Source organism: Diachasmimorpha longicaudata, chromosome 1 (assembly GCF_034640455.1).
Source record: "Diachasmimorpha longicaudata isolate KC_UGA_2023 chromosome 1, iyDiaLong2, whole genome shotgun sequence".
Classification (NCBI taxonomy): domain Eukaryota; kingdom Metazoa; phylum Arthropoda; class Insecta; order Hymenoptera; family Braconidae; genus Diachasmimorpha; species Diachasmimorpha longicaudata.
The window spans coordinates 11,417,704-11,445,697 of NC_087225.1; the positions used below are offsets into that span (position 1 = coordinate 11,417,704).

Consider the following 27,994-nt stretch of genomic DNA (forward strand, 5'->3'; position numbering starts at 1 on the left):
GACAATATAACGCGGAGATTAGGAAAATTAAGTTTGAGATCCTGATTTAAATTCTTCACTTTATTGTACACACCATAAATTACTTCGAGTTGTCTCTCACAACTTAAGATACATTTTTACAATTTACATTTAGAGTATTTTTTACAGTTTGTTGATTGAGTTCATTGTTCGGTTGTTCTTGCAACTGTCACAAGAGTTGAGTGCCCCATCAATGGAATATCGGACTGGAAAAACAATTTTTTGTCGTGTTTTTACCAACTGCAGGAATGCTGATGGAAGTTTTATTCTTTTCAATTCGGATATTGCATTCGTGGAGGAATAATTGACGTTTTCATGACACTTTGGCTCCTTTTCTTGGTTTTTTGTTTACTCGATTTCATTGTTCTCACCAGAATAGGGAGTGACTGGATCCGGCGGCTCCTAGAAATCATGAAAAATGAGTGAATGGAGTGACAATAATGAGAATGTCGAAGATTGACGATGCAATTCTTATTCAGTGTTGAAAATAACAGATGTAGGAGAAGAAAAAGATCTCTCAATGTTAAAACAAGTGGGAAATTCCTTGCGTATCGTACATCTTATTATCATTGTTACCCCCAAGTTACCGATCTGTTTCCAAGTGGCTGTTCTACATTGAATTATACTGAACAATTACAAATCCAAAAAATTAAAAATATTCATGGGCTCAGAGATTCATATCTATCAAGAGTCTCAGGCAGTTCAGAAAGCTCTTAAGGGTTAAATAAATAACTCATTTACCCCGAAGCCTCGTGACTCCCTGCTTATCAATCCCCACCACCCCATGTGGCTCCCTAATCATAGTCCTCGATACGTGAATCGGCTCAGGGTGGGCATGCTGCCGTTTTTCCGTATTAGTCCGATACCTCATCTCCCTCCTCAGACTGGTATCCCTCCCGTAGATAGACTCGCCATTCGAGAATGAGTGAAACCTTTGTCGGCCACCAGGGACAACCGTCTGTCGCTCACTCCCAGCCGCAGTCTCAGGACCCCTTGAGATCTGATCGTTGCTGCGATGTAGTGACTTCAGGGAGTCCTCGTACCCGCTGGAATGCAAATTCCGTGCTCAATGTCAACCAAATTCCCCAGTACACCACAGTGTCATAAAAAATTGTCGCCAATTTTCGCTGAATATCTCTTCAACGCGTGATTCCACCGGAAAATGTGATAAAACATTTCTTGTACCTTTAAAAATTTTCTGCAAAAAACGTTTTCATACATTTTATTTTCGTAAAATCACTCGCTTTTAGGGATAATCACCAAAATAATTGATGGAAAAATCTGTGAAATCAATTTGTCATCCAAACAACTATTTTAATTTCTTGAAAAACCTACAGTCTTAAAGTACCATTAATGAAAACGTGCGGTCAGTGGACGTGATTAATGGATACTTCCACCCCCGTACGATAGCAATTTAAGGGAAACTATCCAAGCAATGTGCCCCTGAACCTGACAATACCCGTTAAACTACGAAGAAGAGAGTAAAAATACAGCGAAGGCGATAGAGTCAAGTGATACAAGGGTGATTTTCAAGTGGAGAAGATTGACAACGAAGAGTAACGATACGAACTTGCTGCTATCGCCGCTCGAAGGACTCGAGGAGTGGCCGCAGTGGCAGGCACGCGCAACAATTCCGGAATCCTGTCCGCTCGAGTGGAGGGACGTAGCGGAAGCCTCGAGGCATCCAGTGCTCGTCGCCCTCTTTGGCATCCGCTTGGACGTTCCGCAGCTGCGCGCCCGACTGTGAATTTAATCGGAAGGAGAATTCAACCTCACACCCCCAATCTCCGAGATGTCTAATCGGTAAACTTGATCATTTTGTCGAGTTTAGTCAGGGAAACGAATGATTATTTAGAGGAGGGCCATTTCTACTTGCTCCGCTCAGACTACGCGGAGAACTGAATTGGCTGATGCGTCGGTTATGGATGGGAGATTTAAAGACTTTATTTACAAGACTCTGAAGAGGAGTGATGAGGTTGAGGGTGCATTCGCATCAGTAGAAATTTTAAATAAAATTAATTTTTCATGTTAATATTGTAGCTCTCATTGTCACGATATCTCAAAATGTACGTTAGCAACAGCAGTGAGAAGCGATCAGACAGATAAGGTAATGATATGAGTAGACTCCCCGTTTATGGCTATCGATTGATTGCAAGTATTTACAGCCAATGAAAGTGATCACTTCCGATTCTCACACAATCTTGATCTAAAAATCGATTGATTCATCGTCTCGTTCAAACATAATCAAACATTCAAAAAATCAGAAATGGTTTTTCTCTATTTCGAAGAAGATGACTATTTTTCAAATCCACTAACACCCAACTGGTGATTTTATCACATTACCTATGGTGATGACGTATACAGCCGGGCTCATGTTCACACAGACTCATCCTTCCGTCGTTTGCAAAGGGCTCTGGATCGTACCGTAGACCATCGACGAAAGTTGGAAACAGGGGGCCTTTCCGCAGTGTTGCGGTTGGCTCTGCCAGAGCGAAACCAACTGGTCCACCAGATGAAAACATCGTTGGGGCACCTAGGGCTGTATCACGGCAACGGCTGTACGGAAATTTAATGTCGTATTTACGGAGATAAAAATTCACATTGCAGTAGACATTAATATCATTTTTCATCTGATAATTACAAGTGTAAATCAGTGTTATTCATCAGAGACATCTGCTCTGCAATCGTAATTAATTCTTCCATCATGAAAAATTAGGCAGAAAACAACTGCCATTAACAATCATAACTTTTTATTAAAAAAAAATGTTTCACTGCAAAATTAAATATTTTGAAAGAGCTGAAAAAGTAGTTAGGACTCTTCAGGTACAAAATGCAGGGCGATTTTTGATAGCTAAAATGACGGAGATTCAGCTGAAAAGTCATGAAATTCGTCATCAAGTACTCTACATTGAACGGGAAGATAATCTCAACAACTTGGCGTAACTTCCCCGAATGTTAGGCCCATAAAAAAATAAATAAAAACCATTGCAGCCCACATTTAAGCAGCATTTTTGCAGCTTAAGATAATCATCAGACTTTCTACAGTCAGGAAATGATCAGCATGTGTAACATGGCGTGGCAGGTCTCGCCGTTTCACCCCAGGAATAAAGGAAAAGAACAAATAGAAACCCCATAAACATATGTAAGCCAAAATAGTAAGACATTACTCGTGATGAGCGAGAAAAGAAGAAACGGATGAAAACTGGTGTCAACGTATCGCGCCATGCATCACTAATTTTAATTAAAATATACAAAAATAATGTCATTTTATTATTAAGTGGAACAGCTCTATTCAAGTTAGTGAGAAAAATTATCAACAATTATCGAGTTCTTTGTTTTATGCTGGTGATGCCAACGGTGTTAAATATTTGCATGATGCCATGTAGATTAGATTAGGGGATGAGAATGCGTGGGAGACCACTGGTGTTACTGGTGTTAAATCCCCTACAAAAAAATTATGAAAATCAGGTTACTGTTGAAGCATAAAAATCGATTATTAAACGTAGACTCGTAGGAGCTTTCTAGTCATATCAGGGAGAACAATTTCTGGATAATTAATTTGATCCTGATGAGTTCGAATGTGCAGAAAGAAAGAAATTAATTTCTCTCGTCAAATGACTCCCAATTTTCAGGAGAGTAGCACTGAATGCGATTTAGGGGTTGAAAAATCTTGAAATGTTAGATTTATCGAGAAAATTCCAATAGAAATTACAGAATGTTCTGCAGAAATTACGTATCAATTCCATAAAATTAAATACAACCCCATTTAACTCGGAAATTTTTATTGAATACTTATCTCCACACAATGTTGACTGCCAACATTAAGGCAAGATTGCATTCGATGAAGTGCACATCGTCATAGAAATTGTCGGTCATTCCAAAGCGAATTGCTAATTTGATAGCAAAAAAATTTGTGACTATGTAGTGTCAAAAGCAATTTCCCACTTGTTATTATAGCTATACATTTCAACTAGCGGTTGCATCCCCGGAGATTTATACGCAGAAAATAAGATGTAGATAGGGGGTAGAGCAGGAGAAGTTATTGAAATGGAAACCATCGAAACTGATACGGACTCCCCCATGGTCCTGACGACGATAACATTTGAAACATATACATATAGCTTGGAGTGCTACGACCTACCGCTTATTTCGTCGTACACAGGCGACGCACAGGGCAGTCACTAGGGCCCCAACGAAAACCACACATCCCAACACGACGACTCCAACCTCAAGGGTAGACAGCAGATATCGACTTCCTTGTCTCGAGGTATTTCTTGAAATATCGAGGACACGGTATCTCTCCAACTCCTCTCTTATTTCCGCTTTCTTTTTGCGGAATACACTGGGAGCAGTCAAGTGAGTGCATGTGAAATTAAGTTTATGGACATGGAAATGGAGAGATGATTTTTCATGTTGTGGAGATATTGTCGATGAAGAAATATTTACCTGTGAAGAGTGTCCATGTCGATCATGGAATTGAGGTGAGGATCGACTGCGTACAGGTACAAGTCAGTGCTGAAAATCGAACGTCGAATGATTACTTTGGGATTATTTCGTCATGACGTCGTCTGCACTGTGGATAGTGTGATGAGATGAATAAGTTACAACTACAAATATAAAATCAATTGAAAACAGGAACAAATTTAAATCGAAATGTTTGTATTGAAACAGATTATAAATGTCAAAATGAAAAGGCAGGATTTGACAAGCGAATGGAGGGACAAATTATGGTACAGCTCGGTTCTAATACATCAGTCAGACAACGAACCCTTAATCCTCCTTAATCGTTTACTTACGAGGTTGTATCGATGAGATTTTTTTCAATATGTGGCTCCAACTTTCTCACCCTCACGTCCAATCCCGTGACGTTTTGTAGTGCACTAGAAACAGATATAAAAAAGGCCATTGGCGAAGGGATTCTCAAGAAACGTTTAATCATTCTCGACTCAACTGCAGAGAAGATAAACGAGGGAGAATTTCACGGAGTGTGCACTCACCCTGTGATCTCCTCTACTTGATTCTCAATTTCCGTCGGCTTCGTACCCATTACCAGGACCACCTGCTTATTGTCATCGACAACGTACACCTTTAATAATTAAAGGAGCATTAGTATCGTTTGGGGCATTTAACGTCTACTCTCTTTGATGAATGAAACTCACAAAAACGTTTGCTATACTGCTCCTTCCATTATCGGACCCACGTCTATCTGTGGCCTTGACATCAAACCCGAAAACCCTACCAGCATCCCTCGAAAAACTAGCTACAGATCGCACTTGACCACTAAGTGGGTCAATGGCGAAACGTGGTGAATTCTCTTGTCCAAGGATTTGGTATCTTATTTCCCCATTTATTCCCTCATCAGGGTCATCTGCCTGTGTAGTGAATAATTCTTTCTGTAGTTTTCCCTCTATCGAAGTATATTTGTCATGAATTTTTGGTACAACGTCTGATGGATTGCATCATTACATGCGAATGATTCTGCAAGAATCTTTAAAACTAATGGGTTTTTGACAAATATATTCATTTTTCTAAGGCTTCTCCAATCAGCTCAGACTCTAATTATTCTAGAACAAGTGGTACTGAGAAGTAGGAAACTTATTTTTGTTCTTAATGTTCGGTTCTCCATAGTTAACTCGCTTTGTACTTCAAATCGAGACATCGAGACCTGTATTCTAGACAATAGATGTCTTCTGGGGAGATCTTGTGTAAAGCTCACGACCAAGAACGTCTTATGATTTATATTGAGGAAATTATAAAAAAACGCTGCTAGACCAAAAAATGTATGATTTCAAGCTTTTTGAGTGATCAGGTTTTACAATGTTTCTATTCAACTCACCTCAACCTTGATAATCTCATAGCCATACTGAACATTCGCTGGAATGGCCGCCAACAATGGTCTCCCCTTGTTCTTGAACCTAGGTGCATTATCATTAGCATCCTTAATCCTGACAACAATTTTCGCCTCGTTGATCGCTAACCCTCCAAGTCTCTCCCCGCCAACCGGATAAATCATCACCGGCAAGCCCCGTCCACTCTTCCCCCAGTCAACCTTAACCCTGAACTGATAAGTATCCCTGAACTCCCTATCAACATTTTTCTTGAGCACGAGGGTCCCATTATCGGGATGAATTCCAAATAAGTCATGAATGTCCGAGTCATTCGACACAATTCCGTATTTCATCCTCTCATTCCAGTACATTTCCGAAACATTGAGCTGAATGAGCTTCAATGGAACAACCGAATTCTCCTCGATCTCGACCTCGTAATAACGATGTTGAAAGACTGGTCTGTCATATTCCACTTTGTCGTCCTGCTCGTCAACATCTAGAACCTTGACGTAGAGCATTGCCGTTGATGTCAGACTAGGTGAACCCAGATCTCTAGCAGTGATCGTAACGTTGTGAAGATTCTGACGTTCGTAATTAAGTTCGGAAATGGTCATGATGGTGCCGTCTTTGCTGTCAATCTCGAAGAACTGCTTTTCACCAATTCGACGGTGCAGGTCAAACAGAATTAATCCATTCCCATTGCCAGCGAAGTCGGAATCGTTGGCGTAGACTTTACTAATAATCGTCCCAGCCGGAGTATCTTCAGGCACGGAAGCGTAGTACACTGGGATCATTTTCAAGGCGTTGTCCATGTTCATGTCTGTGTAACCGTGAAACTCTGGAGGATTGTCATTGCTGTCAAGGACATTGATTTCAACGTCAACGGTGGCACTCTGCTGGGGACTTCCGTTATCCCGAGCTGTTACTGTTAACTGATAAGTGTCTTTGATCTCACGATCCAAATCACCAGTTATCATCAAAACTCCACTGACTTCACCGATTTCGAAGATCAAACTTGGAGAGGAGTCCTTCGGTGGTGATAAAGCATAAGTAACTCTGGCATTGTCACCGGTATCATCATCGACAGCTATTATCTTTCCTATGATATGCCTAGTGTAAACTCCCTCAGGCACGTCAAACGCATACCACGATTTATTGAACACTGGGGCGTGATCGTTCATGTCGACGATCATCATTTTTACAGAGACAGTGTCATTCAGATTGCCACCATCCCTAGCTACAATACTCAGATGTATTTCATCCCCTGCCGGCAACAATCGGGCAATTGATAGTTCACCCGTCCTTGGGCTGATGATGAAATGCGGCTGGGAATCGAAATTGGATTGGAGGGGTGGGTAGATTGTCTCGTTGACGATGCCGTATGTTATCTCGGCATTGCCATTGGTGTCCTTGTCGCTGGCCACAAGGCGAATTATCACACTGCCTATCGTGACATTTTCAGGGATGAGGAGAAGTGGTGAGTTATGCGCACTTTTGTCCTTCGATTTTTCAGACGTTTCTTTGGATACAACGATACCCTGATCCGGGGATACTATCATCTGCGTGAATTGAGGGGCATTGTCATTCATGTCGGTTATTTTTAGGGTCAGCGAGGCAGTGGACTTCGGGTTTACTGAAGATTAAAAAATTAAAAGACTAATTAAATTCATTCTTCATACTCATTAATAAAATAACGGAGAATTTAATTGCATTCAAGTGAAAGCTTTGGGAGGGACTTTTAAAATTCTTCTAATTAAATTATAAATTTTTCAAGTTTTTTCAAATTGTAATCATCGGTGGCAAAATGCAGCTTCGGTTTTTGTTTGAAAGAAGAGCTGTGGTTATTACGAGAGACGATCACAGCATCGTAAGACTTGATTTCCCCGGAATAGTTGTATCGATTCGCCCTCATATCCGGAGATTTCACGCCCAGTGGATCATGAAGATATAAAACATTCTTCGAATACTACGTGCAGCAATTGAACCGATATCCCACTATTAGCGGCAACTGGTGATTTTTAACGGTCCTGCAATACCGCCAACTATTGCTCAACGATTATCACTGAAAGCTTTAGAATTAACTTGTTGAAAGTGATAATAATCAAACCAGTTTTCGTGAATTCTCGAGCTACCAGTGAATACTAGCGTTGAAAAATGAAATTGCCTGGTGAACGCGATTCAGTCCAGATCATTAACCACTGTCGTCGTGATTTCATTCGTATGATAATGAGCGATAAACTGAGGTTGTCCCCTTCCATAACTCACATTACAAAGAATATTTTCTGGTGAAGGTAAAGCCCAATCCGTTACGCCGCACTGGTCTGGACAGTCGCTTTTGCGCAATCGATTACCATTAGTTCAATGAACGCAACGAGATGAAAAAATTAGGGACAAGAAAGAAATAAGTGATAAACAAATGACATAACTATTGACTAGCGAGTGTTTCTTCGAGTGAAACTTCTGTCTCAAGAATTCTTTTAATTAAAAATGTTGAGATACTTTTACTTACTGTCATCGCTGGCGATAACACTTAAATTGTAGATGGACTTCTCCTCTCTGTCTAAAATACTGTTGCCCTTGCCACCGAAGAAGACTCTCCCAGTGCTGCGATCAATCGTGAACAGTTCACTCCCTTCACCGGTCAGTTGCAGACTCAGCTTCCGGTTCAGATGATCGTCAGCATCGTGTGTAGATATTCGATTGTTTAGAATGACCTCGGCCCCAGGAAGACTGTTCTCCTGGATGTGCCCGTGATAGGAGGACATGTCGAATAGTGGAGGATTGTCATTGACGTCGTCGATGACAACTGTCACCTAGAGTTATCAAAGAAAAATACATGTAACAACTTTTCTTAACAAAATCACGGACAACTCCAAAGCATGAAACTATTTTTGTAGTTTTAGAAATTTTTAATTAATTTATAGATGAGGGACGCTCGACTCAGAGTTTATTGCAATTCAGTATAACTATTTTTGAGCTTGATCGAAAAACAGGAGACATTAAAATAAAATACGGTCTAAATTTATGGAACGTCCCATTATTTTCGCCCCTTTGAAAAACAAATTCTGAGATTATCCTCTAGAGCCACTATTCAACAAGATAAATCCATCACGAACGATGTCACGATAACTTGGAATCGCCAGAGCGTCATAAAATTATGATCGAGATACTTCGCAAAAAGTGAAAGTATCAAATATAATCTTGATTATCAATCTCTACTACCCACTTGAAATATCCCAAGTCCTCTCGTTGTCTCCGCAATTACAGTGATGCTGTAATTCTGTCTGGTTTCACGGTCGAGACCCCTCACTGTGTAGAGGTCGCCGTCCTCGGTTATAGCAATATCGGGTACATCACGCTGATTGGCGATAAGAAAACGCACATTGGACGCTGTCTTCGTATTATTACGAGGAAGAACTTGTCCGATAAAGGCACCCGCTTGATTCTCATTCACATGGAACAATAGAGGTGCTCTTGTTGTTCCTCTGGAAGAATTTCAAACAATTGAAATTTAATCGTATAAATTGCTTCTCAAGTTCGAGGGCTGAAAAGCGAGCTTTTTTCGCCGCTGATCAACTCGTTGGAGTGAAACGAGCGGACCAACTTCAACCTCAGTCAAAGTTTGGGAATGGAAAGGGACCCAGTGTCATCAAATACGCTTTCCCAATATCGTCGAAACCTTCAAATCGATTCTCTGTACGAACTGCAACCTCAAGCACTCGCAAACTTCGCCAATCCATTAAGTTACCCATTTAATAGTATAAATCGAACTCCTTCCGCATATCTGTTATTACCCCATCGGTCAACTTTTTTTCGCTTTCGATATGTGGAGTTTCACTTTTCACCACGCATGCGTTAAATGTCGTTATTATAAGTGTCATTAGACTGAACCGGAGAAATTTTCTCGAGTTTACGGAGTCTTAATTATGTCTGGTATTTTTCATTGTTGTAAGAGATCTTTACGACTGTTATTGTCTTGTTCATGAGCATCGTGACGACTAGAATCTAAAGTTCAGGGGAGAAGCCCTGTATTTTTTTGAAATACCTTATTTTAAAATATTTGAGATCACAAAATTAGCTGGTAAATTTTCGATTACGACGCCCTGATGATACTCTTTGCTATAATGCTAATCAATGACTAGATGAATGATGAATCCAAGCAACTTACTTGGTGAATAGCTCCCTCTGATCATTGGGATCAACGACATGGACAGAGACATTTGTGACAAGCATGAGATCCTTATCATTCGTAACAACTCCCTCAAAATCGTAGGATCTTCTCGCGTAGCTATCGATACCGTCAATTACCGTTATCGTACCACTCTGCTCCTCCACAGCAAATGGGACTGTAACATATTCAATTTGAAGAATCAGTCCTTCCATCCACCCTAAGACTGTTCTCTTCGGGGATCTACTCACCGCCTTCACGATAGCTGTGAAGGAGATCATAAATGATATCACGTTTCTTCTCTGCTGCACTGTTGATACGAATCTGTCCAACACTAGTGCCAATTGGTACATTAGCACCCACCCAGAATTCATATGGGGCACCCACGAAGTCAGGTAGTGATTGCTCGTTAGCTATTGGTTACAGAAAATGTTCATCAACGCTATAGAACATCTAAAGATATTTTTGTTCTGTTCCTTTCAAAGTCGACAAATAGAGAGAATTTACTTTTATATAGTTATAATGATAATTTCAAGCGACTTCAATGCGATGTAAAATCTATTGTTAACTGCAATATATTTTATGAAAGATAGAAGAACAATCAAGATAGGATTCGAACAAGAATTCACCGGAGCTTAAGTTCATGATCAATCGTGTATCATCAACGTATCAATCTCATCCTTGGATTCGAGGTCAGTGGTTACTACCTGATAATTAGTATTAGAAAAAAACCTGAATTGACTCAACAGTAAAGTATTCTTCAACCTTACCATCGCCCTGAAGCACATCCACCGTAACAACAGCAAGTGAGAATCTCCTTTCACTCGGATTAGCCGGTTGATCCGTAGCCTCGACAAATATCGCATGTCTACCAACAATTATCGGCCTCTCTCCTACCGTGACAACACCAGTCCGCGAATCAACCGTGAAAGGTACATGGACAGCTGTACTATTATTTCCAGCTCTCTGTAATCCATATCTAACAACACCATTTCTCCCCAGATCGCTGTCAATGGCCTTAACTTGGCCGAGAACAGTGCCAACTTCAGCATCACTCTTGGTCACGAACTCGTAGACATTTGAAGGAACAAACGTTGGATTATTGTCATTGGCATCGAGTAGAGTGATTTCTACGGGTACTGAGGAGCTACCGTTGGAGAACGCAATGACACTCGGCTTTTTCTCCACTGCGATGACCTTCATCTGGAGAAAAGAAATGCGCTCCCGATCCAGTACTCGTTCATCCCTCACCGTCAACCAGCCGCTCTTCTCGTCAACTAAGAAGGCTCCAGAAGGATCCGACAACTCGTAAGTGAAGTCTCCATTGTCGCCTTGATCTTGATCGTGCGCCACCACCTGCAGGACACTGAAGCCGTTGGGAAGATTCTCCACTATACTGATGTTGTAGTGGTCAACCTCGAATTGTGGAAGATTGTCATTCAAGTCCAATATCTCCACCTCTACGCGGGCGGTTGAATACTTCAGAGGATTGTCCACTTGGGTTGCGTGCAGTTGGAGGTAGAACGTATTGTTGGAGAGGGCTCGCTCGGTGTCCAGGTCGATGGGCTGATTCAGGAAGAGGGAACCGTTTCTTGGATCAATCTGGAAAATACTGCGCTCGTTCCCGGAGGAGATTGAGTACTTCACTGGGGTGTTTATGGATGAGTCTTGGTCCGTAGCATGGATCGGGGGAGTGAAGTAGATCTCCTTGTGAATAGAAGATTTCTGGAATTTTTGGAATTTCATGTTCATTTTCATTCTACGATGAGCTAATTAGAGATAACCAGGTACAGGACCAATGGAGCGTTTGATGATCGAATTGTGTATGACCTTTAAGTCATCAAACTTTCTTATTTGAATAAGAGAAATTTAGACATAAAACTAATAAGCTTTAGATAACATATGTAATTAAAGGATTGTTGTGAACTCAGTGAAAAAATCGGATCGAATAAATCAACAGGTCGAGGAAATCAATGTGGTGGATATGAAGATTGACTCTGATGACATCAGCTAATAAATTCACTGAAACTGGAATGGATAATGATTTATATTGTGTTATATAATCAGTCAACTACTCCATCACAGCGACAATTTCATTGACTCCATAAAAACCTTTTCCAATCATTGATTAATCCCAAAGGGAGAAAACCTTTTACTACCGGCGCCTGCAAGTCGTTCCGGACGATCGTAAAGTTAAATAAGAGGGGGTGAAAAACGATGGAAACTCACCGGAAATGGAAAGGACTCGTAGATCCTGGCTCTGTATGTGCTCTGGGTGAATTTCGGCCCAAGGTCATCATTGTCGACAACATTGACTGTGACGGTTGTACTTGCACTTCTCGCTGGGGTGCCACGGTCCTGGGGTAAATTGATTGTTTCTGGATGTCAGTGTCAGGTTTGCAATAATCGTGGTCATGAAGGGAGTGAGTGAATGTGATTTGGGTCCAATGAATTCTCATAAGTCTTACCGTTGCCGTTATCACTAGGGAGAATTGCCGATCACCAGTGTCGTAGTCCAGGGGCTTTCGGAGAATAAGGGCCGTCCGGTGGCCGGATTCCAGAGAGAATTTCCCTACTTCGTTGCCCTTTACTATTGCGTAGTGAACGTCACTGTTTGGTGTATTAGGTTTGTCACCGTCGAAGGCGTGAATTCCACGGAATATCGTCATTCCTGCATTCATTGGAGATATGTAGTCATCATTACTTTTTCAATTTTCCTTTTCAAGATTAGAACAGGATCGCGTCAATTATAATTAGTGCCTTGCTCTATTTCTTATTTACCTATCGTTACTCATTTATTGCCAGACACTTGAAGGAAAATTCAAGAAGTTGTTTCAATTTTTAACGAACCATAGATATCCAGAAAGAAATAAAATTAAAAAAGAGTTTGTCATTCTGGTGGCATTAATTTTTAAAAAAATCCAATCGTCATAAATTAAATCTATTCATCTCAATCTGAATAATGGAGATGAATTGGAGCAGCGTAATTCACTCCGATTTCATCAACAGAACGAATTGAGCCCAGGGATTCATCCAAGCCCAAGAGTTATTGAGCCTCCTTAATGCTATCTTATCCTGCAGGATCACGTATAGCGTTTTCCGAAACAATGGAAAGAATGGAGATGGTATGCCGTACTTTGATGGCTCTTACCTGGTGGAGTGAATTCCTCAACTGTCACGTGATATGGTGAACCGATGAACTGGGGGGCGTGATCATTTATGTCTTCCACGTACACCGTCACCGATAGGTGCGATGATGTCTGAATAAAAAAAATCCTATGATTTATTCCTCTGTTCTCCCAATTTCCATACGCAGTAGACTAAATTGTCTGACTTCAGAGCAATTTAATCCCTTTTTTAATTTTCTGAATAGAAACGTTCCCATTGGAATTTGTGTTTTCAATTTTTTTAATTGAAATTAACTATTTGAAATGTCAGTAATATCTTGGATTAGGACGTCTTAAGGGCATTCGTTTGTACAGTACGTGCTCTACCAACGTCGTAATTGGACACCCAATGCTTTCCCCAACTCTATCCATCAATAAAATAATTTGTCTAATTAATTTAATGATACTGTTTACTCCACAACCGAGAAAATTCTCCTTAATCATAAATGAAAATGACCGTTACGAATGGCAACAGCTTCTCCCGTATTTCCTCTTCCAGTGCAGTCGGAAACCGAACCCTAAACTGAACTTCACGGGATGATGACTCGAGTAGTTACGCTCAAGGTGTTTGTGTTTTTCCTTCATTTTAGCAACATAATTCTTCATCACTGTTCACCGAACTTCCCCTCCCCCCTCACTATCCATCCCGTGCGCGAAGACACTCTCATATGGTGCGTGTATGATCGTAATGCAGCCGTCACGTTTGTGCTTTCGCTGGAAAGTACCTCATGTTTTTTATTTCACTCTTGGCCGCGGTTAAGTGCAGAAAGTAAATACAGAGATGAGTGGATAGTCGTACAAACAAGGCCAATTGCCGAAGAATTGAGCTCAAATTTCACGCCCCGTATGGACTGCAATCTATCGCGAAATGTTGATTTCGTATATAAACGTCTTAAAGTATGTCCTAAGATAAGACCCCCAAAAAATTAACCACACGAATTACAGGAAAAATTCATAGTTTATTTAATTTATCTGACGATAAGGCAATATTTAATTCAGTAGATCGTCGAAAAAATATTAACAATGACGTGACGAAGGCAATTTTCAACTCATTTAATGTAACATGGCAATCACGAGGTCAGAAAGCATTGGATTGAGTTATCCTGTTGAGTCTCAGCTTTTGTTTTACGTCTGTTAGTCTGTCCAATAGTCGTTACTCACGGAAAATGAGTTCATCGCTCTGTCTCGATCGGTCCATGCCCGATGGTACGCTCGTTCATCCATGAAATAGCTTTGCCAGCTGAGGGCCTTAATTTTTTTTTTATTCAACTTTTATAGATCTGAATGGCGAGTACAATGCACAGGGATGAAATTCGGGGGAGAATGTTGAACTCACCAGGGAGTTGACGCCGTCTGAGTAGTCACAGACGAATCGAAATTTCAGGAGGTTGCGAGGTGTCTCCGAGTCAACCAGGTCCTCCAGTGATTGGGCTAGTATCACAGATATGTGGGTTGAATTCAGGTCTTTGTAAGTAAAATATCGCGCGTCCTCCTCCTGTGAGAAATAAATAAATAAAGAGGTAGGAGATATAGTCTGTCAATAACATGAATTGTTGGTAATAGTAATTGTTCTCGCAGAGTCGAGATACTATTATGAGAAATCCGGTGGGCGTGCTCAATTATAGATAATTCACTGACCTTATCGACGGGCATTATTGTCAAGTGACTGCGAGGATGAACCTCCAAGGATAATACTTCCGCCCCAAGTGGCAGATTCTCTGGCACCCTCACGAACTTCAAGTACTCGCCGACTGGATAAAACTGACATGCTGCAGAGATCAGAAATAATCATATTCATTAATCAGAATTACTGTTAAGCTGCTCGGATATTCCACTTACAAAATTTGTTAAGACTTGACGGGTAGAAATTTCACATTTCCATATTTGACGAATGAGTAATGGATAATAATAGATTTTTCAATGAATCACGAACTGGGAATTTTAATTATAGATGTTTTTGTTATTTTAAAAATTTTTGTACCGAACTGAATAATAAAATTTTAGATTCTCCAAATTAATTCGTCTAATTAGTCTGCGGCGCTAATTTTCATAATTATAATAAGAACCATAATGATCAATTAGCTGTAGCCCCGGGGATGAATGTCGGAGCTATTCACCCGGATAATTTGGAATACCGTTGGCTTTCGCACGGTCAGCCTACCTACACGAAGAGAAAAATCTCTTGAAAATTAGTGGACTTTCTCACCAACTCATAGGACATACCGAGAGGCAAAAACAAGTGGCGGGAAAAAGTCAAATTATATCATTCAAAAATACTGAACGATCAATGAGCAGCACCTTCACTTTTTCGTGCACCAATTTTTCATGCGTCTTGACTAGAAAACAAATTAATAACATGACAGTCACGTTCATAACTAATTTGCTCTCAATTTTTCGATTAAAATAAACTTCTCGTTAAATTTATCTCGCGATTTCATTACCCCTCTCTCGAGAAAAGTGAAGAGGTTACGAAGAGTCTGATGATATCTTCATTCAATTTATTCTCATCTCCGCAGAATGAGAGATGAGAAAAAAAAGTGACGATGACCCAAAGAAGCGGATGCGTCTGGGGCGAAACCAGAAGCTGGAAATTTTCCCTTTTGACTTTTCTGGAAAATTCAATCTCTCGTTCCCCTTTACTCGACCATCTTTTTTTCTCTTCGTTGATCTTTCTTTCACACTCCATCTTACCTCCGGTTCCTTTGCACAATTTTTATTTCACTTGATGTTTTTTTATTTTCTCTATTTCTTCTTTATCTGACTTTTTTTGTCCTAGCCATTTTCTTCTCTCGTTTTCAGAGAATGCTGGAGCCTAATAATTGCCACTGGCGACTGCCAACCGCCTCAACACAGTTTAATCATCACGAGTAATAAAGAAACTCATGGAGTTTTATTTGGAGTTAAATGCACCTCGCGCATCTGACGCTCTTTTTTTTACTTGTTCCATTGTTTTTAGTGTGAATGGCAGCAGGTGTTTAATTATTTTCGGACTGTTTACGGAGATTATCGAGAAAAAGAGAATTCGATATGATCAATTTTGTTTAGAATAAGAACGTAACGGAATTTAAAAGTACATCAAATTTGATTAATAGACTGATCCAGAACTTCATAATTACCGCAATCTATAAAACCCTATCCTAGCTATTACTGTCATAGAAAAACAGCTTATCTATTTTTTTCAAACCGGTTATTATATAATTCTCCATATTTTCATATTTTCTAAAGAGGCAACATAAATAAACCTGTGCTTTCGTCCTAAAAGCGATGAAAAGTGATTTATCGTATAATAACAGAGCAATCCCATTCACATCAACTCGTACCCACATTTTTCAAATATAGATTTAATAAAACAATTCAAAATATACTGTACTAAAAAATCATTACTTCAATGATTTTCACATAAAATAATATTCTTATAATATCGTACGAAAAAATTATTAATTTGAATGCAATCTGATGCACTTAAAATTTCTCATTCCTCAACAACCAAAACCTGCCCTCGTCTTTATCTCATTCACTTCCAACGATTTCCGCATTTTCCCTTAGATTTTGTATCATAATCCTCTTGACACCTCCCACCCCATTTCCTTTTTACCCTCTGCATCCCTTAAAACGAAAAAAAAACAGAAAAAACGAAACAAGACTCAACAAACTCCAGATTTATCGCATTTTATTTCACTCGTAATAACGTTTGAAAATTTTTCCACAGATTTTTCCACCGCAAACTGTGTCAAGGCCAGTATCATTCGTTTTTTTTCCCTCAAACATTCTCCGTAAAGGCTGAGATAGGGGTTGCTGGACAGGTTGAGCGCCGCCGTGGCGCGCATAAAACCCTACGATGCATCGACGAACGTGTCTGGTCCGATTTTCACTGGTCGAAAACTCCATTCTTCTTTTTCTTGTATTTTTATCTCTTTGTGGAGTGAGGAGGGGCTTTTCTCTCGTGTTCGTGTCTTCCATTTTTTTCATCGAACCCAAGCAGATGATAGAACGGACCAATGGATGGATTCTGGCGACGATTTTCGATACAATCTGTTCATTCTCTCGGAAATTCTAGCTATTGAACTTTTTTTTTATTTCCATTGTTCTGAGAATTTCAATTTTGGTATTTGCAATTTCCATTATGACTCGAGCGTACGTCCACGATTTAATCAATTTAAATGATATCTCTGAATTCCATTGATTTGTTTTTATGAGATTGTCAAGTGCCAGGAGATATCATTATTCTACAGACGAATAAATGTTAATATTTTTATGAAAAGATAGGGGCACCGACCTGTTGCTGAGCTGATTGAAAAAACGATGAGTGATGTCAAAAGTTTTGTTACTCTAAGTGATAAAGAGTGACTCGCACCAGAATCCGGCGCCATGACGGACTCTCCTCGGCATGGAAATTAATCCTGAAACGAAATAGAGTGGAATTGAGAAAAATGTTTTCTTTGGACTCGGTAGACGAGTTTATAGTCGTACAAATTCTTTCCCATTCATCACTTGTAAATTTCAGTGGTTCTTGCATAGAAATTGATGATTATCCTTCAGCAGTTTTTTTTTCATCGTCTCTGAGCGGATTGCGTTCTATTTTCGTGTAGTTGCCTTCGCCAAAATTCGAACAAGTAATGTAATGAACAAGTAATTGAAAACTTTCCACCCTTGTGATTCCTAATCAAGTAATTATGACTGACAGACTAATAATTTCAAATATTCCTGCTCTATACGTTCCCTCCAACCCTTATTTTTTCAATTCAATTCGCATTTTTTAAATTTAAAATTCAGAGAACGAAAATTGAGAAAGAATGGACTTTATTCAATTCAAATAAATCTTTTTTATCGTTTCCATTTCAAAATCTCATCATATTCCCTTATCCTGGGGGTATCAGAAGTATAACATATTAAATATTGAAATTTTTTTTCATAAAATTCTAAGGGCATAGAATCATCTACCACCCTGACACGAGACAGCCGGGGCCTCGCAATTTGACATCGATCCGACATGCAAAAATGAGAGTTTGTGTTGCAGAGCCTAAAGAGGGTTGCCCAGGTGACACAACGATCCGAGGGTATGCAGGAAAACTGGGTATATATTTGCATGAGTGACTCTTCAAAATTCTACCAGCCGTGGCACACCTACTCTCAGTGCACGCGCATAATGTCGTTCTCCACGGTGTCGGGATCAAGGTCGCGGCTCTAGATACGCGCATACCCTCATCCACATCTCCCTCTTATGCAGCAACTACACTCCTACACTCTCTCGACCTTTGCACCCTTTCTCATACAAAATCATTATTTTCCATTGGAAGTTCAACAAACAACAGTGAAAACAAAACGTCATCGACGAATGAGTCGGTCTCTCATATTTTTTCTATAATCAATTAATGAGAAGTTTTTCAACAATTTATGTCTATTGAAAATTAGTATTGTGGGTTCTCTTGGTCTCGTAAATTCAAAGCAAAAGAAATAGCTGAATAACTCGCAACGATTATTAATCAATAAATTTATGCCTCGATTTCTCACTGCCTACTTGAGTTATTCACCTTTTCATCAAACAAACATTCACTGTAACATAAAAAAAATGTTAAATAACAGATGAAACACTTTCAACACTAGTACTGGAGGACCAGAAAAGAAACTCTCGTCGAGTTTAACGTTTCACTAGTGACTGGCAGTTCACCGATCCTCCTCGTGTACCTGGTCAGTAATCCCACCACACCGATCATTATTTAAAACTTGAATGCATGAATTCTGAAGGAGTAGAGGCGCATGGCGACATCGAGAGCGATTGTAAAGTGTATAACATATCAGACTGACACATCGTAATCTGGGTTAGAGCTGATCGCTCACTGGACGGGTTTATAAGTATGTCCAGTTGCTTCCGGGGCATCCCCTTTCGCTTTCCATGGACGACTGGTGACGTTGCGATATCCTGTCTATTAATCTTTTTTCCAATATTATTTTTTATTGGCATTTCCTTGTCATTCTCGTCATTACGAACTTTCAATTTCCTTTGAGGAGTTCTTGGCGACTGGCTTAACGACTCGACGTTCTTTCTTCGTGGGAGAATTTATTGTTAATTATGAGAGAAGCTTTGGACAATTTTATTCATTGGAACACATATTTAAGTCGATGCGCCTGCGATTTCGCGATTTTTTGGTTTGAAGAATTATTTTAAAGGGGAGAAAAAATATTTAAGACTTTTGTTGAATGGTAAATTCTTACGATTTCTTAGTTTACTTTTAGGACTTGATTCGCTTGATTTTTTCAAATCCATTCGAGATGCTTTTCTCGATATTCTTTTTTATTGTCGTTTCTTCATCGTTCAGGTGATTACGGACTTTCAATTTTCTTGGGGGACTACACGGCCATTGCTTTAACGACTCTACATTCTTTTTCATGCAGAGGAATGCATCTTTAATTGGCAAAAGGTTTGAATTTTTTTCCACTTCGCACGAACAGATGTTTTTACTAAAATATTTTGCCGGTTGTTTTTCAGATGGTTAAGAATTGCTTCGATAGCTGAGAGAAATTATTTGAGACTCCTGTTGAATCTAAAATTCATACAGTTTCTCTCATTTTCTTTCTTCGCGACTCTGTTTACCCCATTTATTCAAATTTATTGTTGATGTACATGGAATTCCAAAAACCCGTGAATTTATGCAACTGGAGTGCTGCTCTCCCCGGTAGAACTCGAGCGGTCGTTCCACTGACATTCTAACGAATCTAACGACGCACAGAAATCCAATGGTACGAAAGTCATTCGTCCGGCACGCTTGGGAGTTTTGCACGAGTGAAAATTAGCTGTCAGAGTGGAGTAAATACAGAACTTGTGAGGTCGGGACTAGTGTGTTTGTACGTGCCGGCTGTTATCCGGGAGATCAACAAGGACGTAATTATTCAAGCATATCAATTGCAAATTGACGGAATCGTAATGAGGAATTTCCTCGGCTTTCTAACGACAGTGGGCGCTACAATCTGGCTATTCAAGATTTTTTCATGTTCTTTCTTCTACTTTTTGCTCACTTTTTTATTCATATTTCCAGGACTTCAGTAGCTAGAGTGTTGCAATTACTCTTAGTGTAATGGTAGGAGACTGTTCGATTCCGAAACCGGCGATTATATTTATTTTTATCAAATATATGCTCACAGCTAAAAAATATTTAAATAAAAAAAAAATCCTTCGTCGTTATTTAAATTTTTTTCCGACGTCATAATTCCCAGCTTCTCTACAAATATTACACACAAATTGGGGTATCGATCCGGGAATCTTACGAATTGAAATGTGCGAAAAAAACTCTGGCGAAAAATTGGTATTTTTGGCAATTTTTCTCCCTCAGCCTTTGCCTGATTGGATGTTTCCTGACGCGATAATTTCTCAACCTGTGTACAAATGTTCCATGCAAATTGAAGTATTGATCTCGAGGAATTACGAATTCCCTCTGGAAGTGGAATTTTTTCACGCGGAAATGCAAAAAATCCGGATGATAACAACTGCAGGACGGAGGCGAACATTTAGATAAAGCAACTCCGAGTGAGAGAACGATACTGAGGACTTAATCGTTTGAAGAAGGAAAAGGTCGAGAGGCTCTCGTATCCTCATTCAACGAGAAATCAATTCTGCACGGTTGGGCCAAGTGCCTCCTGAGAAAATGAACGAAAATGCCTTCCGGAGATTCTAGAACTCTTTTATAACCTCGTAAATGTATTAACTTCGATGCTCCGTAGTTTGTAGTCTCTTAATTTTTAATACTTTTTGTTATCGAGTTCAGTGAGTGGACGGAATATTGCGTGGGCCGAGTGTATTGATATTTATGAGCTATACTAAATAATATTAAACTCTAAATTAACTTCGGAGTCTTTTTTCCTCTATCCAGACAAACCGGATTCACATTGTTACTTCCATATTTTTTCGCTTTGTCATTATCTCAATAATTAATATCATTAATTTGCCTTTTCCGAGAAATTACACCCGAACAATAATCCCTTTAATTTAATTTTATACAACTTAAACATTATTGTAAATCGCGTTTCCTTTCCACGACTGCGAACCTTCACATCTGAATATCCCAGACGTTTATTAATAAATTTCATGTTGTTTCTTTTGATTTCACTCACTTTCAAAGGTCCTGAATTTTCTCTTCTCGTCAATTCATTAAAACTCCCAAAAAACGTTAACAAGTGAAAATAATTGGACAGCTTAATTGTCATACACACGGAAGCACAGGAGTCACGTCTCGGATGCGGTTAATTAATACTGATGGCTTCCACAGCCGTAGTAATTCACCCAACAGTAATAGTACAATAACCGATTCTGTACTTTGTCATTACAGTTTAGTTCCGCGGAATCGTGAAAGTTGAAGCCTGAATTTGTCTTCGCAAATCATTTGCGCTATTCACTCGCTTAATTTTCATTGTCTCGTTTGATCTTTCACTTCTGCTGGTGGTGACGCGATAAAATTCAGCGAATTTATTAATGATCGGAAGGGAGAATGCAATGGTGCTAACGGCTATTCGTTATTGAATTTTATTTACATTAAAAAAAATGTCGTGAAAGTTGGAAATGACCGGAAAATCATCGAATTTCCTGGTGTAAACATAAAGAATCGATTGAAGTGGATACAGAATTGAATTTTATGAGTATTCTTTACAAACTTTCACTACAATATGATAAACGAGGGTTTGTTCAGGAGTAAATAATAAATTCCTTCAATGAAGGCGGTAAATTCATAGGGCTCTTCCGTGGGAATGGATTAGGGTGAGGAAAAAAATTGACGAACAATTGCAGGATCAATAAATCAGATACTGCAGTACGTACTAAAGTACTATTGACTTTCCTCTATTTTATGATTCTATTTTATTTAGACTAAAGAGAATAAGAACACAACCAGTGTTAGAAAACATCTGTCTAATTTCTAGACATCAGGATAATTTTCTGTCTCAGCAGAACCCACGACAGAATTATTCTAGCGATAAAATAAGCAAATTCTCCCCCAATAAAGTGGTCACATAAGTCGCTGAAAAATTATTCCAAGTTTTTTTCCTCCCGGCAAGGGTCACCGAAGCGGTTATGGATCGATTGAGGAGAACGGTAGATAACTACTAGTTCATGCACTAGGTGTAGTCCACCTGATTATTCTACGTACTCTGTTGCAAGGATTTACACACGCAGCAATCAGTTTTTCAGGCTTCGGTGGAACGTGCTTACGATTATGAAACAATGGGTTTCCACTCGCTATCGAAACGCTTTAATACTCATTTTACACATATAAAAAATTTAATAATGTGCAAATCTCTACTTTGCATCGATGAAACATGAATGCAAGATTGTTTTAAACATTTTCTACAATGAAAATATTCGATAATAATTGTTTTTTTTAACCGACGGAAACCTTCTTTTCTATTGAAATAAGTTCGGCGGACATTTGTCGACCCAGATTACCTAATTTTTTGTGTAATTTTCTTTAGTGGAAAGACAAGACCAATAGAATGGCAGAAACCTAGAAAATGGGGGTAGAATTTTTTTTCTATAAGAGATATTTAAGTCATAATTTGCGCCAGAATTCTTTATAGCTACCAGATGGCTGTCTGCCGCAACCGTTAGACGACAGTTCGGGATAAAAATTGTGAACGTAAAGGTCATGCTGTATAAATAACTACGATTACTGGACAGGATCATAACACAATGTACATAAAAAAATAATAAACGCCAATTTTTTTGTTTCAAAGTGATATGAATAAAGTCCAGTGGAGTCGCTGAGTGTAACAAAAAAAGTGAAAAAAATTATTCCTCATTAATAACTGTTCCCATAAATTCTAACTTTGATGGGGAAAAGTTGATCCTTCCAATCCCTTCTTTAGTTAGGTATTTCAACAGTGAACTGTCTTGACTAGAATATTTACACATAACACCAACTCAGACACTTGGAAAATTAAATTATTTAGAAGCAGTCAAGGATTGCTACTCATATAAATAATAATTTTTAGGGAAACTATTTTGAGATTATATCAGATTTTAATCTCTGAATTTTAGGTTACAATGACGCTACCTTAAGGAAAGATAGCAGGGAAATTTAACGATCACAAGGACCTTTATTTATCTTGCTGATGAGATTGAAAAATCATAGAATTCTCCTCGGCGAAGTCGATTCAATTGTCTAAAATATCAAGTCGATTATTCAGAAAAGCATCTTGAATGAAGCTATAGTCGCCCTATTTTTCAACTAAACGATGAGAATTCGTCGTTGCCAACGGGTGGAGGGAGCAAGTGCTGTTTCTCATTCTCACTTATGCACAAATGTTCCACCGAGAGTGGAATATATCTCAATCTACCGCTCAAACAACTCATGGAATCTCAATTAGAGTGGAAATAAAATACGAGAGGGTGATTTTAATTGCATTTGCGAGAGAGCATTACTCTGATTTATGAATTATTTCAATTTTTTAAGGAAACAAATGAGGATTTGTCAGTTTTTACTAAGTATGCTTTCTCCTGAACAAACAAACCACTATGAAAAGACGATTAGAATATATTCGATGCATTAAGCGAACCTCCAGTGAAGGTTACAGACAGACTAACTTACGATTTTTTTACACTTGGATTCCTCGCAAAAGTTTCAAGAAACCTTCAAGCACAGAATTCCAGAACTCTACTGGTGATTCTTCATTTCACCAGAGATTTCAAAGAATTTTTCTGGAATATGATGGCACATCACTTATCCCACGTTTCCATCGGCTTTTCCAGGTCATTGGTCATCGGACTCACAACCAATCGCCTCGAAAAACGTACGAATGTAAACACAGATACCCAGTGATCCTCTGAAGACAGAATATACTATTTTAACTGTAACATTTTTAGTGATAAATAGAACGGAACGAGTCATATAGACTAAACCGGATGCGGACGCTGATCTATCACCCCATTTACTCCTGAAGAGCTTCCTTTTGTCATTCAAAGATAATCAACTCCAGGCCAGGTAAATGCATTAAAAAAATAAGCACTACGTACACATGAAAAAAAATTTACAAAAATCAGCAGTGAATTTTCATATCGATTTTTTGCTACACAACAAAAATTAGGAATGAAAATAAATAGTAATTGATTAAGCTACCAAATGGTTCTGTATCCGCGATCGATTCACTCTCACTTTGAAAATCCATCGATACCCGTAATTGTTATTGAATAAAGGAAATTGTTATGATTGGATTTTCATCCTGAATTCAAAGTGACACATTTTTCATTATTTCATCTCTCATCTGCAAAGAATTCACGTGGCGCGTTCCGTCAATTGTGAGTCGAATAAAAACATTCCGAAGTAGAGCGGATTTATTTTCAAGAGATATATTACACTGCGGAGTAATGAAAATTTGATTTATTTATTCTGCCGAGCGAAAAAAAAAATACTGGGATATTTCTGTATTTTTCTCTCTCCGAACACTGGCATTCACTCATGCTAATCATCTCGAGATTTCATATGATTCATGAGTCAATTATGCCGAGACTAACCATTTAAACTTATTTTATAATATTTTTCCTTTAATTTCTCCTTCTTCCACTATTTTTCACTGCATTTTCATTAGTTCGAGAGCAGTGTTAGTCAAGTAGATGCAGAGTAGAAAGTGGCATTCATTAGGAATTTACAACGAGTACATAGCGAGATTAATCCACCCAAACGCGTCGAACTAGTGCCCTTTCGGGGCTGATTAATTATTCACGTTAAACCATTTCATTTCGTCAGGCGTTACGATCACATTTTTCCAATTAGCCCTGAATGTTTGTTTTACACATTCATTCGCTAACACCGTGAATGACGGCGTGAAAAAATTTCTCCCGCCAATATCATCCCACCATCTAAATTAATTACAACTATTAGAATATTCTCATTAAAATTTTCTCAACACAGAATAATTCCACGAACTGCAATTGTTCACTTTTACTCGATTATAATTTAGATGATCATCTCATTTTTATCTGCATCAACACTCAACTTAGCAAAACAGTAATACGAAATCTTACTTAAGGTTTCTCTTGTAATATTTGACAACAATAAATTCAGGGATTAAGAAATGTCACATAAAAATTCTATTAGAATTCTACTTCTTGTTTATGTCATTTCAGTAGGAAATTGCGTAACTTTACAGTGTCATTTTTCCAAGAGATACGTGACAGAAAAAAAATTAATAGAGTCGGACTTTTCCACAGAAATCGGTGAACGTAATTTTACCAAATTCTACAGTTGTTTTTGTTTGATTCTCATAACAGAATCCAAAAAAGGAACTTGGATTATTTTTTGAGTCAAAAGAGTCTCTCGGAGATTGGGGTTATAATTTTTTTATTCATTTTAATGTGACATTTCACAGTAAATAAATGTGTTCATTTAAAAAATACAAAAATTTCTTTCCTTCATTTAAATTAAACAAGTCTCACTGCTTGTTTATAAGTACAAATAATTACGTTTCAATAATGTCAAATATTTCAACTACCTTGTCGATGAAAATATTGGTAATTAATGATATCCAAGCCTATAGAATCTCATCATCGCCTTAATTGCTCATTCCACCCATAATTTCACTCTATTCTAAAATCTCAATAGTGCACAAGGGGCAGACGCAATCAGTGTGATCATCTTTCGAAACGTAATATTTCGCACTCTGTAATTTAGCACTGCATCCTTCAGTCTTTACCCAGTGCACCGAGTCGTTAAGAGTGCCACTGGTTTCATCGTGAAAGTGACTTTAAATACACAATTATAAAATTCTTACTTTTGAATTAAATTAAAATCGCGAAAAGTGTACTGATCCATCAATTAAAAACGATTAAATTAATCTCAATGATGCAAACTCTCCTCCATCCTCAACTACACTGAATGAAAAAATCATCCCGAGCAGATTTGCTCGAGATAAATTAGCTGGTTTAATAGAAGACTCTATAATATTCCACAAAATCTCTTCAAAATTATCTAGGTTGTTAATAACACGATTGTCAGCGAAGGAAAAATTGTTATTTCCTTTCGAAAGTATTATTTGTTCCCTAGAAATTATAAGTGTGTATTGGACAAATACACAGAGGGAGAAATTCGACCATAAATCTCGAGAAATTTTGCATTAACAGCATTATATTTTTTCACAACCGAGGGATTGTGACATTTCCCGGCTAAAATTTTTGTAAAAAATATCTTTCCCTGTATGCACTACTCGATAACACTCACATGATAAACCGGAGCCTCATGTAATGCTCTGCAGAGCAAATGCACTCACTCGAAAGACACATAAATGTCTGACGAGAGCATTACCACTCCGCAAATTATCATATTTCGGAGGAAACTTTCTTTTTGTTCACAAATGAATTGATCTAACACGACAAAAATCTCTTCAGGAGAACATATAATTTGTCCTCGCCTTCTGAACCTCAGTGGCAAGAGTCAGACCGTTAATTGTCCCCCGGGGGAGAAATAGATAAGGAATCAACAGTTAACAATTGGTTTAAAAAAATAACTAAAGAAATCTCGCGTAGCACTGAACGAAGAAAAATTATTTCAGCCATTTCCACCTCTTTTGAACGTTTTATCTTCATCTGAGAGTCGACGTTTGTGTAACAAAAAAAATTCAAACCCCTACCGTCGTCGTCGGGGGTGGAAAAAGGAAAAGAATAAATTTACTCTAGAGATATTCGACCTTGAATTCAAATCGCGTCTCCGGTGAGAATGCGAGTGGAGGTCGTCGATCGTCCGTGAGAGTGTAAACCAGATAGTGTAGATGATACCACGTGCAATGGATCACTCCCCAAAAAGTGACTGAATATCCTCGTATGTGGGGATTGGAAATTCAACGGTGAGATGCAGCAAAATGCATTTCGTTTCTTTATTCCCTTCGTTACTTTTCATAGTTGGGAGGGAGCGCAGAATCTACGATGTGAATGTAAGATGAACTTGTGAGAAAGTTTCAAAGAAAATTTATCAATAGACTTTTCCTATTTTTAATGAATGACAAAGTACTTCATTGCAATTCATCTCGAAATATTTATCTCGATTCTATGATAATTTATACACGAATCTCGTTCTTATCTGCAGCAGCAATTAAGTTATCAAAATATTCATGATTTTTTCAATTAGAATATGTGAGACGGATGAGTTAACTTGACATAAAGTCAATGAACAGCAAAGTTATTAGTTAGAACAGGAGTATAGATCTATATTCTTGAAATTTCTTGGATGTATAAAATCACGCAAATGTCTGCATTTATTTATGAAGAGAAATCATTGAGTATGAATTATTAATAATTTTATAAAATTATTTAAAGCGGGAATGTGAGATAAACTGATAAAAAAATACAAAAAAATCGGTAAATATCTGGGGTGACCAATACATGAATAATTTCAGTAGAATGTTCATGAATAACTTCTGAGTCGCTTTTATGAATGAAAATAGTAATGAAGTTCTATTAATGGCACTTACCGGGAATAAATAATTAATCTACTGCGCTAATGTAAAAACAAGCAGCTCCCGTTTCCATTATTATGGTCTTCAGGGGCCGATGTAGTTTCCTCTCGTCGGTGAATAAGTAATTTTAAAAAACCGATGAATAATAACACAATCTCGGGGGGAAGGGCACGAGCCTTAGGCAAACCAAATGGGTTGAACGCACTCTGAACACTGGACTCTCCACCACCTGGCGAGCTTGACGGTCGGCCATGCACTGCCAGTAACAACAACAAGTTGTCTGAGGTACTTTTACCTCAGGAATTGGATGGTCTTCTGCACATTTACTCGGTTCTGTTCTCCTTCCTTTCTTCCTGGAGAGTTTTTTTTTTTCAAGTGTTCGAAGG

At 38.6% G+C, this 27,994-nt stretch overlaps 1 protein-coding gene across 4 annotated transcripts; it reads right to left on the reverse strand.

The window, feature by feature from the left end:
* Positions 1-45: 45 nt before the first annotated feature.
* LOC135164940 (cadherin-89D) lies at positions 46-27,874 on the reverse strand. 4 transcript variants are annotated; one of them, XM_064125749.1, is made up of 22 exons: positions 27,624-27,873; positions 17,458-17,581; positions 14,820-14,950; positions 14,518-14,676; positions 13,166-13,274; positions 12,483-12,685; positions 12,244-12,372; positions 10,785-11,739; positions 10,266-10,427; positions 10,015-10,192; positions 9,073-9,331; positions 8,356-8,659; positions 5,855-7,479; positions 5,178-5,390; positions 5,016-5,104; positions 4,815-4,898; positions 4,465-4,533; positions 4,160-4,360; positions 2,362-2,574; positions 1,589-1,759; positions 760-1,064; positions 46-420 (listed from the first exon to the last, which is right to left on the reverse strand). In XM_064125749.1, exons 2-22 carry the CDS (start codon positions 17,549-17,551, stop codon positions 386-388), a joined length of 5,688 nt encoding a protein of 1,895 aa, XP_063981819.1. In that variant the 5' UTR covers positions 17,552-17,581; positions 27,624-27,873; the 3' UTR covers positions 46-385. The 4 variants fall into 4 exon arrangements, with proteins under 4 accessions (XP_063981819.1, XP_063981828.1, XP_063981837.1 ...); XM_064125758.1 differs by lacking the exon at positions 27,624-27,873 and adding an exon at positions 18,713-18,869; XM_064125767.1 differs by lacking the exon at positions 1,589-1,759.
* Positions 27,875-27,994: the final 120 nt, after the last annotated feature.